This window comes from Dendroctonus ponderosae, unplaced genomic scaffold (assembly GCF_020466585.1).
Source record: "Dendroctonus ponderosae isolate FM_Combo_2020 unplaced genomic scaffold, Dpon_F_20191213v2 Dpon_F_20191213_2, whole genome shotgun sequence".
In the NCBI taxonomy this organism is placed as follows: domain Eukaryota; kingdom Metazoa; phylum Arthropoda; class Insecta; order Coleoptera; family Curculionidae; genus Dendroctonus; species Dendroctonus ponderosae.
The window spans coordinates 12,928,946-12,944,702 of record NW_026018165.1 but is presented as its reverse complement, the minus strand read 5'-3'; the positions used below and the strand labels follow the sequence as shown (position 1 = coordinate 12,944,702).

General features: G+C 36.2%; 1 protein-coding gene across 1 annotated transcript; it reads left to right on the top strand.

Annotated features, from left to right (window-relative positions):
- Positions 1-3,933: 3,933 nt before the first annotated feature.
- On the top strand, positions 3,934-8,473 carry LOC125503349 (dihydrolipoyllysine-residue acetyltransferase component of pyruvate dehydrogenase complex, mitochondrial-like; the record flags this gene model as incomplete). The annotated part of the gene is given in 10 exon segments (XM_048663455.1): positions 3,934-4,230; positions 5,120-5,291; positions 5,350-5,490; positions 5,909-6,056; positions 6,557-6,700; positions 6,829-6,933; positions 6,992-7,191; positions 7,249-7,456; positions 7,517-7,655; positions 7,759-8,473. Coding segments are annotated over 10 exon segments (1,506 nt in total). The 3' UTR covers positions 7,889-8,473.
- Positions 8,474-15,757: the final 7,284 nt, after the last annotated feature.

Here is a 15,757-nt window from a genome sequence, read left to right as displayed (position 1 = left end):
GATAGAGAATTGAATGGGGGGGTCATGACCCCCATGATCCCCCCTGGATCCGCCCTTGCATTAGCGGGGTTAGTTGTCTTCGGAAAGTCGATGTGTGAGAGTGAGAAAAGGATTTAGATTAGAAAAAGTTTTTTTTTTCGGTTAAAAATCAATAATTTACTATTTTTAACGCTTGTGTTGGCAGATAAAGCAGCAAATGACAAATATCTCCTGCAGCTTAGTGGTTTCGCTGCGCGAATAATCCCATCAAGCCAAAAGGATTTACATAATATTATTGCCTGAGATTGTCGGTGCAGGATTGTTGCCTAATTTAATTTCTATCTTACGGCACAATATTTTTTTAACTGAAAGCTGAGCACTGTTCGAAGGCCTGCACGATGAAAAAACCAACATTTAATTAGGGTGTTCGGAAAAAAATAACTCTGTTGACAGATTTTGATGGCGACGAACAAATGGTCGAGGGGAAGTTTGTGCGTTCGTGCCATTTATCACGTATACGTGAGAGGGTAGACGACTATACCGGCCCCAAACCTCTAACTCATAAATACCAATATCGTTCACTCATTAATCCTGTAAACTCTAATACGTCGTTTCCGCGTTCTTCCGCATCATCCCTTTCCTTTTTAGATGGGAGCCAACCCCCTCGACCTCTATACAGACGGGGTTGTCGGATTTACGACTCGTTCCAATAAAAAAACCTGTTCTAGATCAGGGTAAGCGCATAAATTATTTATTAATGGCTTTATTCATTTGAGCGGAAAAATTAATCCTAGTATTAGTGATTTGTCGTAAGCGGGGAATAGCAGGAATTTACATTTTAAAAACGTAAAAAATTTACTATTATTTGCCTGAAATCTTGGTGTTTACTTTCTTCTATCTGTACAATAATTTAAAAGAATCAGAAAAATTGGAAATTTTACTTTTGCTGGTCACTTTGGTTTCGTGTTGTTCACTTCTGGCAATTTTTCAGCCTTATTTAAAGTTTGCACTGAGTTAAGTCGGTTTTGAATTAATCTATGAATGTTCGAGCTCAGATAATATCAACTGATGAATTTTTCGGGCTTTGATGCCGTCGTGGAAAATAATGTCTCCCTGACGTTTCGCACGCACTTATGGCTTCCATCTTCAGGGTGGTGCTGCGCCGAGCCCCTCCTTGCCTTAAAGTCCGAAAAAATCAGTGTTAATCACTCCCGTCTAAGCTGCCCAGCAAAAAACCTCTGAGGATGTAAGCCATTCGTGTTGGCAAAACGTCGCGAATGTTTTGCTTGATATCCCTTGGGCTTCCCAAGTAATCCTAGCTAAATAAAACTGGCGTCAATGTTGGGCTACCCGGTTTATGGGCGTGTTGCACTTTATCTGTCCCGTACTTAACCTATATTGTGATATCTATCCATGGAATCTGTCCAGACAGGGGCGGCAGTTGGCAACAGTGGGCGACCACGCCGTTTTGTTTTGGGGAAGATAAAATAGGCCGCCAGGCTTAGAAATGGGGTCGATCAATGTAACTGGGTGGATGAGGATGTGATGGGGTTGCATGCTCGGGACCAGACTGCATCGCTGCAAAATGCGCAATTTCTTATCAGGCGCAATTGTTCTCGGTTGGAGAATGTCCGGATAGTCTGATCACTATCTAATGAAAAATTCCGCGATTTTGAGGAGCAATATGAACATTTTATGCGAAAATCGACGGGAAATGTGCCATAGGGCACGGATGAGTTTGGAGCGTTTAATTAATTTTGTTTCACTAATGAAAAAAATTGATAATGGGGGATTTTTGATATTTTGAAACATTTATTTTTAAATTGAAATACAGTTTTTAATGCGTTTTTTTATTTTTAATTGTTGGAGTGACATTCTTATTGACAGATGACGTTTTAATTAATAGTTCCAAAGCCTTCTAGAAACATTTTCCACGGTATTTTTGAATTATTGGAAACATTTATATCATTGAATTGAGAACAAAATAAGAAGTCTGAGCCAATTATAAACAATTTTCATTAAAAAACGCAAGTTTCTTTAGTATTCGGCAAATTAAGCAACCATAATTACTTCTATTAGACGCAACATAAAAAAATTACCAAATATAGCTTTAGTTAGCATCATTTTATTCCGTCCTTAAAAAATCAAGAAATTAATCTCTTGGTAACCATTAGGCCTAAAGACAATTTCGCGTAGAATTTTAAACATCTTGGTGAGTCGTAAGTTCCTGAGTTATGAAAAGTGTTAAATGGATTGATTTTTCAGTTATACCACAGTACAACATTTAATGGTTTTTGTGCTGCGTAATATGAAAATAAGGGGCGAATCTAAGCATCGGTTGGCGCAGTCTTCCATTAATCAGACCCCCAAATGAATTAACAGTTTATTTCCAGGAAATGAGCCCTATATTTAGGATGGCTTTTACCACTACGTTGCCGTTCAGTTCTATCGATCAGTCGCCTGAAAGTACGGCGTAGTAGATGACGTAGCAAAAGAGGGCGGCCTGATTGCCCTAAAACCCTGCGCCAACCCCCCATCAAGAAGCAGTCGGCGCGAATATTCCACTTAGCTGGGACGTACGTCTGCATAACACTATGATGGGGTGGAAGAAGATGGAAACAGACGAGGGAGGTGAGATGACTGTTGATCGCTTTGGCGAGTCATCAACAGACCTTAGGTATGAATGACCTGAGAGTGGAATGCACTGGCGCGAAACGCGAATAGTATAGAACGGGCCTTATGAAAATAATCATGGCTCTCAGTCGGCTTTTGTAATTAGTTTTCGTGCTTGTTGGGGCTTCAGAAATAATAATAATTGCTCATTTTAGTCAGCAGCGTTACATATGTTTGCAGGTTTTTCTAAATTTTGCCTCCACTTGTATGTGGAAACTGACAAGAAATTTTAATTTCTAAATTGCAAAAAGGTTTTTTTTAAATCACTTAAACTTCAGTGGCGCAGTACAAAAATATTGACAAGTTGACATTCGAAGGTGTCTAATGTATTTGTTGTGCCACTGATTGGGCAACAAAAATGTCAGATAGTGTCAAATTAAGGTCGTGTCCGACAGGTTTGGAACAACAAATACATCAAACACTTTTGGTTGCCAAAGTTGTGCGATTATCTTCAAGCACAACACTGGTTTGGACGCGCAAACATTCTAAAATTGCCATTTTCAGCTTTTGCCTCTCAATCAGTGTCGTGCTCGAAGGGCTCGGCACAAAAAACGCATTAAAGAGGATTCAATGATCGGCATTGAATCCTCGGAGACGAAGTGCTTCCGTAACTACGTTTATATGGATTTTTCGCGAGGTTTGAGAGAAAATTGAACCACCCTGTATAATGGAAAGGGACAAGACAACTGGCGAGCACACGAGGAAAGGAGACAAAAACATATTTTTTAAATTAAAATCTGAAATGAGGAAAGTGGTCAAAATCGCACTTTGCGAACAACACCACTAAGAAACGTTGTAGGTACAGGCATTTTTTATAAGTGAGCAAGCGCTGATAAACTAGCTTGACCTTTGGTAAAATTTTTGACGTTTGAGGTTAACAACCTCTCAGTTTTCGAATAGTGTTGCTGAAGAGCGCATAATCCAAGTAAATTACTATAAGCAAGCAATTCCCGCAACTGAATGAACTGAACGTAAAATTCCTACTTCATTTTTAGCCAATTTGCGAGGTCTTTCACCCATCAGACTCGAACGACGCTCGACAATCCCATCACTTCATGCAAGTCCCAGCCAATACGTGGGGAGCCCTCTATGCGTATCTATTCAAACTACCGATCATCCAGTGCAGTATTCTTCAAAGAAAACTCCAAAAGTTCGTCGGCAGTTTATGAACCGACATATTTCTCTATATGTATTTCACACTATCGCGTTGACTAACCAAGACACGTATGTCGTAGTAGACACGTGCCTAAGCCTGTCAGTTTGACGTCATATAGTAAAAAGATACTAAAATAGTTTGTCAAACTCGCGAGGTTTTCGACACGAGATAACGTCAGAAACACAGATTTCGGTCGTGGAAGTCTTTTAAATGACCTTAGGAGGATAGTGAATAAAAGTTTCGGTCGCCCTCTGTTTCGCCAACCTTAAGAAGTCGTACAAGTTTAATTGACAAAAATCAACCATGTTCCGGACTGTAATTCTCAAAAGCGATGTCACCAAGGAGGTGGTTAGAATAGCCTTTCGTACACAATGTTATCGGAACCTGGCCACTCAATGTGTGAGGAGCAGACACTCTCACAGGTAATGCATTTTTGCGGCTTTCCTGCCGTTCAATTCGTCCTCGATTTACTTACATAATCACGGTTTAAACTGACATAACAAGTCCTCACCTGTATGGCTTTCAGCCCCTTCAATTGAGGTCTTAGCCGTTCTATAGGTATTTATCTAGATTCTTTAACATCAAGTGGTATTTGCTTGCACTCAAAGATAAGAACATGTGTACCCTCAATTCAATGTTATGCAACATTGAAAAAAAATTGATCCATTTATGTAGTTAGAACATGTGCGGGCCTTCGGGGTCACTTTGAGGGTAACCATTGAAATGCAATAGCATTATCCATTTAATGATCAAGTGCATTTAATGAAAAGATTGCTTGAATAATTTGCACTAAATGTTTCAACACACACGTTTAGTTTTTTGGTTTATTCGGCTTCCTTTTTAAAATTTTTGCAGCCCCAAAAATTGCCTATTTGAACTTGATACGCTGCAAGTTTGTTATTTTGAGTAAAACTCGCATATTTGTTGGTCATTAAAATCAGGGTCGAATCACTTGAACTTGAGTAGAAAGTAACATTAGGAACATAGAACAAATTAGGAACTTGGAAACCTTCGGATTCATGCCGCTTGAGTATCTACATTGTTGAAAATTTCCGAAGCTTTGGATTTTAAAAAGCTCACTTATTTTATGAATTAAAATATACAGAGTGTTTGTCGATATATTTTGGGAATGATATTTCGGAATGGAAGCGTTAACGCACGGTAAACAGTGCGTTTTTTAAATATTGTTTAAACCAAACACTGTAGATTTTTAAGGACTGTGTCATAAACTCTAAGATAAAAAAAGGAGCTTAAATATCTAGATTAAGGACTAAAAAAATGGAAACTAGAAATTTACTTGTCTAATTTCAGATCACTATCCCACAACTGCAAAAACCAAATATTAGTTCATCAGGCCATAACTCCACAGCTTTTAGTAAAATACTTCTCAAGCGGCAGCCTACCGTCCCATATTCGGGTAACGCTGCCAGCATTGTCTCCTACCATGGAATTGGGTACGATTATCAGCTGGGAGAAAAAAGAGGTAACACTTTGATTGCAAGATTTTGTGAAATTCGGAGCCAGAATGTTTATTTTTACAGGGCGACAAGTTAAATGAGGGGGATTTGCTAGCAGAAATCGAAACAGATAAGGCCACCATGGGCTTTGAGACTCCAGAAGAAGGGTATCTGGCGAAGATTTTAATTCCAGCTGGTTCCAAAGACGTTCCCATTGGCAAACTGGTAAATCTTTCAATTAGAACGTTTAGTATTTTGGCTAAACAAACAAAATTGGTCAAAAAGATTAAATAGTTTACAGTTTTTTGTACTAAAGCACGTTTAAAGAACTTGCAGATGATTGTTTTGCAAATGTGATAAAGTACATACTCTTTTAGTCCGTCAATTAAAGAAATGATTCATTTTGTCGCATTTTCAGAACAATTATCTACACATTTTTGAAATAATCGGAACTACAAACCTTTCCATTTTTTGAAGCTTTAGATCTGGCTTTATATTCGGTTCACTATCATACAATCTTCCTATTTAGAAGATCTGCACTATGAAAAGTCATCATGTATATTCAAAATATTGCGATCTAAATTTGAGTTAGCAGCAATTTATTTGCGTTTTTGAAACATGATTATTTCTTTTTTTTGTGCAGGTCTGTATCATTGTGGAAAATGAAGCCGATTTAGCAGCATTCAAAGACTTCAAAGATGATGAAGTTGCGGCTCCCCCTAAAGCGGCTGCACCTCCGCCACCTTCTGCTGCACCTTCAGCTCCAGCACCAACAGCTGCAGCACCTGCAGGTAGTGTATTGTAGTTCTTCCTCAATTAGTTTCGGTACCGCCAACGTTAATTGTTTTAGCCAACTCTTGCGACTGGAAATCACTCATTAATTATTACATAATGTTTATCCAAGCAAAGTTATCAGGCAGCGTCAAGGTTAAGCGGCACGGGTTTTTGAACTTGTACTATTGAAAAAATGAAGTTTTTAGATAATAATAACGGGAAATGTAAATTTGTTGATATTTTGCCTAATCTATGTTGTTTTGGCAAATGTTTGAGTAAAAGTACATAGTTTTTTTCTGATACTTTATCTAATCTGATTTCAAATTTCAATGTTTGTAGCCAACAAGCTGCTCCTTTAATTTCTAAAGGTGATCACTTTTTTTAATTTTTATAATTCAAATACTGAAATGGATACTTCTTAAGTCATTCAAAAAGTTAAAAAACAAACAAGGAAAACTTGATTTGATCAATTGAGCCATTCAAAAAACCTGGAATTTCAATAATCCTATTACTTCAGGAGCACCTGCAAATGTTGGAGCAACAGATAGAGTATATGCTAGTCCTATGGCCAAAAGACTGGCTGAGCAGAGGAATATCCGACTTCAAGGAAAAGGAACGGGCCTGTTCGGTGCGATTACATCTTCTGATTTAGGAGCGCAAGGTAAAGGGCCCTAAGAATTAGAAAAACATGTACTTTTAATCGATCGAAGATGTGAAGTAGCGTTCCTAGTTCGGTGATTGCCTGCCTTCTTAAAACAACTAGTTAATGTGACAAATTTAATTATGCAGCTCCCGCGGCTGGCGCTCCATCCGCTCCAGCTCCTGGCGCACCTTCAGGGCCAGCTGTATCGCATGCAGCTCCTTCCGCTCCAGGCCCATATGTTGACATTCCAGGTATCTATCGCTGAACTTTAGTTGGATTATGGTCGTCAATCAAAAACTTTTTTTTCAGTGTCCAACATCCGCAAAACTATCGCTAAAAGGCTGCTGGAATCGAAGCAGCTGATCCCCCATTATTATCTCACTCAAGAAATAAACGTCGATGCTCTGCTGAAAGTCCGCGCAAAATACAACAAGAAATTGGAAAAATCCGGCGTGAAACTCAGCGTTAACGATTTTATTATAAAAGCTACCGCTGTTGCATCTCAGAAGGTTGGTTGTGAATTGTGTTTCTTAGGCCAACAAATTAAAACTTCTGGAATTTTTCAGGTGCCCGAAGCGAATTCACACTGGTTTGACTCAACCATAAGACAGTATAAGAATGTCGATGTTAGTGTGGCAGTTTCCACCGATAAAGGCCTAATCACGCCAATCGTCTGGGAGGCCAACAATAAAGGCGTCGTACAAATCAGCCGGGCAGTGAAAGAATTGGCTGCCAAAGCCAGGGACGGAAAACTTCAACCACAAGAGTTCCAAGGTAGTTTGAACAAAGTTCTCTGGATTTGAGTAATCGTTAATAGAAAAAAATTGCTTATAGGAGGCACCATTAGTGTGTCCAACTTGGGCATGTTTGGTATTAGTCATTTTAGTGCCATCATCAACCCGCCTCAGAGCTGTATCCTTGCTATAGGAACGAGCGTTACGAGGTTGGTGCCGGATGAATCCAAAGAAAAAGGGTAAGTGATTTATTAAACTATTTTTACGTTGTAGTCAAAGTTACCCCCATTCTTTCCAGCTGATTTTACGTTTCAATCTTTAACAATAGCGGTTTTTTTCTAGATTCAGAGAAGCCCAATACTTGACAGTAACTCTTAGTTGCGATCATCGAGTTGTCGATGGTGCCGTTGGTGCGAGATGGCTGCAAGCCTTCAAGGAAGGTCTAGAAGACCCTGTTTCCATGATTTTGTGAATTTAAATGTTCGAACAATCAAAGATAAGACCGTAATTTATTACTGCGAACCGCCAGAACTGGTTTTGAGAGAAAAGCAAAATTCCTCAAATCAGTCACAACATAATTTGCATAATTATTTTTTTGTTGTGTTTGAGTTGTACAGCCTTTTAAATTCTAAGATTATGACTATATTATTTTAATATAGCTTGTTATTTTTTTTCTCATCTTCAATTTATGAATTTAAAGGCTTGTACTGCATATTTAACGTCTTTCAGTTCATCAATACATGTTTTATTGCATCAAGGGCAAAATTACATTTATAGAAAGATTGACGGGGTTGATGGTTTATGGTAAAAATTGCATAATTTTCAACTTCGTCCATAGCATGTCGTTTTTCGAAATTTTCATAATATTTATTTCAGTGAATATTTATGAGGAGTTTTTATCAATTTTCCTCTAATGAGTTGGAAATAGGCGAATCTGCATTTATCAATATAACCAGCTGTCACTTGAAATAATGCCAATCCAAATGTTACTTTTACCTCAGCTGTCAGATATTTGTTACGTTGATTTTATGTGTATATAATAAAATTATTAAATCATTGTACAGTCTTTTGGTTATATTTATTATATACTTTTTGCTTTGTCTGCCAGTTAGTTTTTTTGCTTTTGTTTGCGAAGTAAATAAGAACGAAGGGTAGTTTTTTTAAACTATTTTTTATCTTCGATGACTATTAAAATAATAAGTATTTTGATTGAGTAAACTATGGTTTCGTCGTGCGATTGATAAACATGCGTGCGTTCGTGCTCACTTTGAACGCGATGCCATTGTTTTTGGCCGCATGGACGGCAATATTCTTTTTGTTTATAAGTTATGTTGTTTATCTTCGATGAGAATTTTTAAATCGCAATATTCACATCAGATTAATGTAGGAAAAGGCTGGTAAACATAATTTGGTTCAGTTTGGAAGCTTTCAAATGCGTCCCTCACAGTCGAATCAGTTTGTAGCTCAATGTCGGTTGAAAGGCAGTGCGCGATCGCCGGCAAAAATTCAAAAATGTTGCGGACTTTTCAATTTTCTCGCGAAAAGTTGTGGATTTTTTATTTTTGAATGCTTTTCTCCCCAGTTTCGTGCTATTTTCCCTACCGGTAGTGCGGTTTCAACAAAAAAACGCATTTTCCCCAGACTGGAAACTTCCTGACGTTTACTGTCAAGCTGGAATGGCCATCTTTCGCGTTGCCACTATAGTAGAAAATGCTTCAATCTTAAAAAATACTTTATTTGTTACATATGGCAACGTCGATTTGCAGATCGCATGCGCTTTATTGTTTTCCTGATTTTCAGTTTTGGGTTGAGACATGTCAGAATTTCTCTGTCACTCCAGACTTAAAAGCGAGTGATTCATTAATTTATTTGTAGTATTTGTGTGAAAGTTCAATCGATGATGTTTGTGCGGTCTTAAAAGACATTTTAGCAAATAGTTCGGTTAAAACGCGACAAATCTGTGATTAAAATACATTAGTTCTTAAGTGGGCAAAGCAAAATGAGGACTTTGTCGTCAAAGCTGTACTTCTATGGATTGCTGGTGTTTATTTGTACGAATGAGGTAAGTGATAAGTTTTCCTATTAGTTGTATATTACATAGGTGCATTAGTAATCCGCCCATGCATGGTTGGCTTACCAGGTTTAGCCTGGATGCGTTACAATTAGATTAAAACCCAGGCATCATGTTCACACTGAAAATCTGAGTGAAAGTTCCATAATTGAAGATCTTTTGGCAAATGAATGTTCTTTCTTGAAAACGCATTACATCTGTGGTATCAAGTATAACCAATTACAATTTTGCGGAAAGTCAACTATCAGACGTGTACTTAATTGTTGAACTTTGCTTGGTAAAATTATGTCCTCTAGTCTAAAGGTGAAGGTAGAAAAAGTCCCCAATTAACTTATATAGCATCCTTTTGCAAAACCGCCTTACTTAGAGCAATACCTAACACATTTATGCACAACTTTTGTCTGAGATAAGAAAGTCATTCTCTAACGAACGCCTTAAGTATGAATTGAATTTAACATCCGTTGTTGTTGAGTTATTTTCTTTGTCGTACTTAATCTTTATTGTATTTCTGTCATGTGATAAAAACCTGCCTGATTAACTGCTATCAATAGGTTTCTAGCAGTGTGCATATTGTAATGTATAAAAATTGATGCATTACTCACAATTGGTATAAAAAGAAAGGAATGAGCATTTAATGAAACATTCAACGAATATAACCAACACACCATAGTAGATAAGGACACGAACCCAATCATCAAAATTTTATTTGATGATAGAGGATCACTTCAGAAGTGACTCATAATATTCTCACGAAAAGATGGAGAAATATTGTTTATGAATAACTCAGAAAAGCGAATAGGCCTAAAAGATTTCTCCGCCTAAGAAAAGTAGTGGAAAAAATGGAATGGAACAGTCAGTACTAGTTTAGTTTCTTCAGAAGTGAAAGTTGCTCAATTATTCAAATATATCTTGCGTGCTTTTCAGGACAAAATTCGAATGTTACAATAAAGATTACCAATATTGAAATTTTAAAATGTCCAGGTCTCAAGTGAATTTGCCTTCACATTCCTCTGCAACAGGCTTTATCATAGTTATACTATAGTTTCACCTAAAGCCTTGTCCACTAAGTTATTGGGATGTCACATCTTGTATTCTTTTGTTTCTTACCTATTTATCTTGTAATTTAAAAGTTTTATTATGTCTTGGAATAGTCTCTCCTATTGAATTTAGATCTCAAGGTTTGTTCACGATGTTCATGTTTTAATAATATTATTTTTTGCAATAAATTAAAAAAATTGGTCATCTAATCAAGAATTTAACTACAGCGAACACGGAGAACTTGGTTTTTGTTCAAACAAACACAAATTTAGTATTGTGTTTTAACAACAATTGTTCTTGCCCTTTGAAAACTTTGAAACTGGATAAGTTTTGATTGACGCCAGCGAAGTAATTTCTGTTTGAAGCTATATCTAACCCAATTCTTTTTTGTCAGTCCGTGTTTTTACAAAAAAGAAGTGACTTCAGGTAAAGTTCCTACACGGTGGAATATGAAACAATGCTAAATTTTTGAGTTTAGCCTGCTCCAGTTGAACAAAAAACCTTATCTTGGATTTCCACTCTCTAGAAACTTTATCTAAAGTGCGAAATTTTTGCAAAAACCTGGAGTGATAGAAAAATGATTGGACTCGATATCGCTTCAAACATAATTTCAATCGCTCCAGCAATTAGAATTTATTCATGTTCAAAGTTAGGGTAAAATTGGCGGTGATTATTTTGTTAAACAGTTTAGTTCAGTTCACGCACACCCAAGGCGAGTCTTTTTCTGACCTATAAATGGTTTTGGAATCTGAGTCAATAATGTCTGAAATAAGCGAATTGATGCAAGCCATTTCATTGCGTCAAATATGTACACACAAATGTACTTCATCTGAATATTAAATTCACTACATACATATATCATTATCCTTGGCCACAACCTTGTGCCAATATCATGTAGGTACACGCAAACATGTAAACATTTTTTTATTTTATATATGCGGTCGTTTTCTACGGTTAATCGTTTTTTCAAAAGCAGCGAACATTTGGTTTTTTTGCCGATTTGGAGTAGCTAGTGGCCATCATTTCTATCGATTAAGAATCGTATAGAAAAGTGCAAGCAACAGTGGAAGCTCACAAAACAACAAAAATCCGACAGGAAAAGAAATTATGCAGTGATAAGAACTTGACGAACTCAAACTCTACAAGGAACTTCTGTTGGACAATACCGAAGAGGAGGAACTAGATGACGCAGAAATAGAGAGCAATTGCTTAGAAAGTGACCAGAAACTGCACATTTAAGAAATGTTGTGTTTATATTTAATAAAGTCGTTTTAAAGAGTTTATTTTGTTTTTATGTTAGTTTTGAGTTAATCTATAATGATGGCTTTGATTGTTGTTTCTTCGAAAAGAAGAAAATGAAAGTTGAAGAATAACAAGTAAAACAAAGTAGCATGCGAACCTTGAATAAACCGTCGCATCAAGTGTTCAATGTTAAGAATAAAGTATATTTGCTGCAGCGAACTATTTCCAAGACATTTATAAAAACGATTCATTAATAATTAAACATTCTTTCGAAGATAGTTTTTCTCAGTAATCGGTTTACTGAATTCCCGTAACATAAAGCGTAAATAAACCTTTCATTTACTGAATTGATGTAGCGAATGACTTAACAATTAATGTATAAACTTGTGAGTCACCTGACAATTGATTGGAAAACATGCACCATATCGGAAACTAACTGTTTTATTTTCGCATAATTTTGTAATCTGCAATTTAATTTTGCATTTATTGCTGTTTTTTTCCTCTGTGTAAATCAGGTGATTTTGAAAGTTTCAGAGGACATTTATCAATGCAGTATGCATGTGATTTGTGGATTTTATTGATTGATTTATTCAATTATACCTACAGGATGCTGTGGCTTTGCTCTTTATATCTCCAAAATTTTTAAAAACCTCTTATTTTAAATGGATCTTCCTACAAGTTTAAGTTTTCCCAAAGATTCTGAACAATTTGTATGTATGAAGTTTTAGCTTTATCGCTACCGGTTTTGGCAATATTTAGGTTTTAATATTAAACATCTAATAATAAGCCAGGCATATCGATTCATTCTTTTTCGTTATTAGAAAGAAGTCTTCTTGGTTATTAAAAAAACAACACTCTTATATTGGCGGTCGTACTCGTTAAAATACTTTGGCCGTTTTTCTCTCGACAATGGCGAAATGAATATGCAAATTATACTGATGCCTTAATGCGGCTAAGATAAAATAAATGTTCACACAGAAGGTCAACTCAGGTAAAGAGGTATTGATTAAACGTGATACTTTTTCACACGATCTTCATAAGCACCTAATGAAAATTAATTGAAGTTAATGGAATTGAATTAGAGCGGTCGAGACAGCTTGTTAATCCAATAAAATTGACTCTATTCAAGCTTTGTTTGATTCGGGTAAAAGTGTGAGTTTATTTCCTCAGGCAACGCCGTATCGTTTTCCGTTCATTTTTACCTGGTTTTTTCAACCACAAATTCACAGTTATAAAATTGCTTGTGCTTTTTTTCAATAATTTCAGTGTTTAGTCTATCGTTGGGTTTTCCTCTGATGCTTTAAAATTTGCTTGATCTCGCAAACAACGCAAGCTAAATAGAATATCCTAAATTTATGGGTGATGCAATTTTGAGCTTGTTGCCCGATCCACCTGTTCCCCGATCGTTAATCTAATCTTAGGCTGTTACAAAACTGAACCGAACTCAGATTAATACAAACTTTTAAATCTCTATTTATTTTGTAATCGTTTTTCTTGCGACTAAACATTTCGTACATACGCAGGTGTTTTATTATTGTCTATAATGATGTTTGCGCGTTGGATTAAGGTTCATTGAAAAATTTCCTGGACTAAAATTGCACCTCTCTAATTAATTTCTAATTGTACTTTGATTGACATTGTTATTTAAATGTTTTTTTGTTACATTGTTGTAAAAATTCTTTATGGAGGATAATGAGGGTTTTAGTCATAATAACACGTTACTCGTTTGCTGGGAATTTAAATATTTAATCAGGTTAGGTGAGTGAACATCGGATAGTTATATGAAAAACAGAGCTAACAATAATGACTTTCGGGAATTCAGCTAGAAATAGCTTATCAATGACTTGCAGTTTCGTACTGTTGATGTATTGAGGTTTGAAAAGTTCAAGTACTTACTCATCTTTGCCGTTTGTTTAAGGAAAAAGTTATTTTTAACATTGCTGAAAAACATCCGCAGTCCATAACAGTATGCATAGTGCGAGATTCCAAGCATATAATGTTTCAAAAATCTTTATTCATTGCTTGCTTTATTGTATCAAAATGCCCCAACCTTGATTCAAATGGGATAATGGGATTTCGTTAATTACTTATTCAAGCTGGCTGAAGGTTTCTATCTTAATAAAGTATCAATTATTAGATCAATGAGAGCGATTGCTTAAAAAGCTGATGAATTTGCAATTCAAAAACACGAGCTTAAATATGTTTTGGCCATTTAATTCTATTTTCAACTACTGCCCATAGGATTTTCACAGTTTGCTTATTTACGTTCTGCGTTTTTGTAAAACGGTCAATAATATTTTCCTGTTGTTCACTTGCTCGTGTTGTCCGAGTAAATTTAGATTCGGTTTTCGCTATTTTCGTGAGCTTCATTTCAATACTTCCTTTCTGTTCCCGAGAGGAAAACAATCGATTCATTAATTAAACGTGCGTAGAAAAGGCTATTTTAAGACGGTTTCCAAATGTGTATATGTTAAAGGATGACACAAACAATAACTATTTTATACTGTTTATTAAAAAAATCATTTGTCCAAATTATTTTCTGGTTTACCCGAGATTCCCACTAGTAGCGAGTTTTATACACATGAAAAATAAATTTTATTTCAGAAAAAAAATTATCATTAGCTTTTTAGTCAAATATCGTGTATATAATTTTCGTTTGTTCACTCCCTGCTTGCGGTTAATGGTTAATGCAGCCGGAACTTTGCGTATTGCTTAACGGTCGATTCACTCGAATTATTTTGGAAACTCATATTTTATTTAGATGGTTCTGGAGCAGTCAGGATCCTTTGTTTTTAGGTCCGCTGTTTTACTATGCATAACCTGAAATAAACTTCTCGCCGAGGTTTATTTTTAACTTTTAATCCGACACGCTCTTGAAAACATTAATATATCATGAGATGCTATTTGCGTTTCTTGGTTCCTATTTTTAGTGGTTTGGAAAATTCAGACTCAACAGCATTTATTCATTTCGGTTAAAAGAGGACAATGTTTTTTCAGTTCAAGGATTTATGTTTTTTTTTGAACGCCAGACATCTTGCATGTTTTGAATATTTTCATACTCATTAAGTATGCAAGAGGCAAATTGTGAAAATTACACACCCTGTAGAAGTGTCTTCTACAGGGTGTGCGAATTTCAAAATACCAGCTGCTCTGCATGTGGAGTTTTGAATTTTGAAAAAAGAGCGTGCAATTGAATAAAATGTTCTAATTCTACACCTGCGTTTACAAAACGCGCACGAATCAGATGTTTCGACGATTTAAATGAATCTTGCAGGGTTTTTTGAGCAAAGTGTCTTCTATAGGGTGTGTGAGTTTCAAAATGCCAGTTGCTCTGAATGAAGAGTTTTTAAATTTGGAAAAGAGCTTGCAGTTGAGCGAAACCTTCCATTTCTACAACTGTTTACAAATCGCACACGAATCAGATTTTTGGTCGATTTACATGAAACTTGCAGCGTTTGTTGAGCAAAGTGTCTTCTAAAGGGTGTGTGAGTTTCAAAATGCCAATTGCTCTGAGTGAACAGTTTTTGAATTTTGAAAAGGAGCTTGCAGTTGCGCGAAACCTTCCATTTCTACAACTGTGTTTACAAATCGCACACGAATCAGATTTTTGGTCGATTTAAATGAAACTTGCAGCGTTTTTTGAGCGAAGTGTCTTCTATAGGGTGTGTGAGTTTCAAAATGCCAATTGCTCTGAATGAAGAGTTTTTGAATTTTGAAAAAGAGCTTGCAGTTGAGCGAAACCTTCCATTTCTAGAACTGTGTTTACAAATCGCACACGAATCAGATTTTGGTCGATATAAATGAAACTTGCAGCGTTTTTTGAGCGAAGTGTCTTCTATAGGGTGTGCGAATTTCAAACTGCCAGTTGCGCTGAATGAAGAGTTTTTGAATTTTGAAAAAGAGCTTGCAGTTGAGCGAAACCTTCCATTTCTACAACTGTGTTTACAAATCGCACACGAATCAGATTTTTGGTCGATTTAAATGAAACTT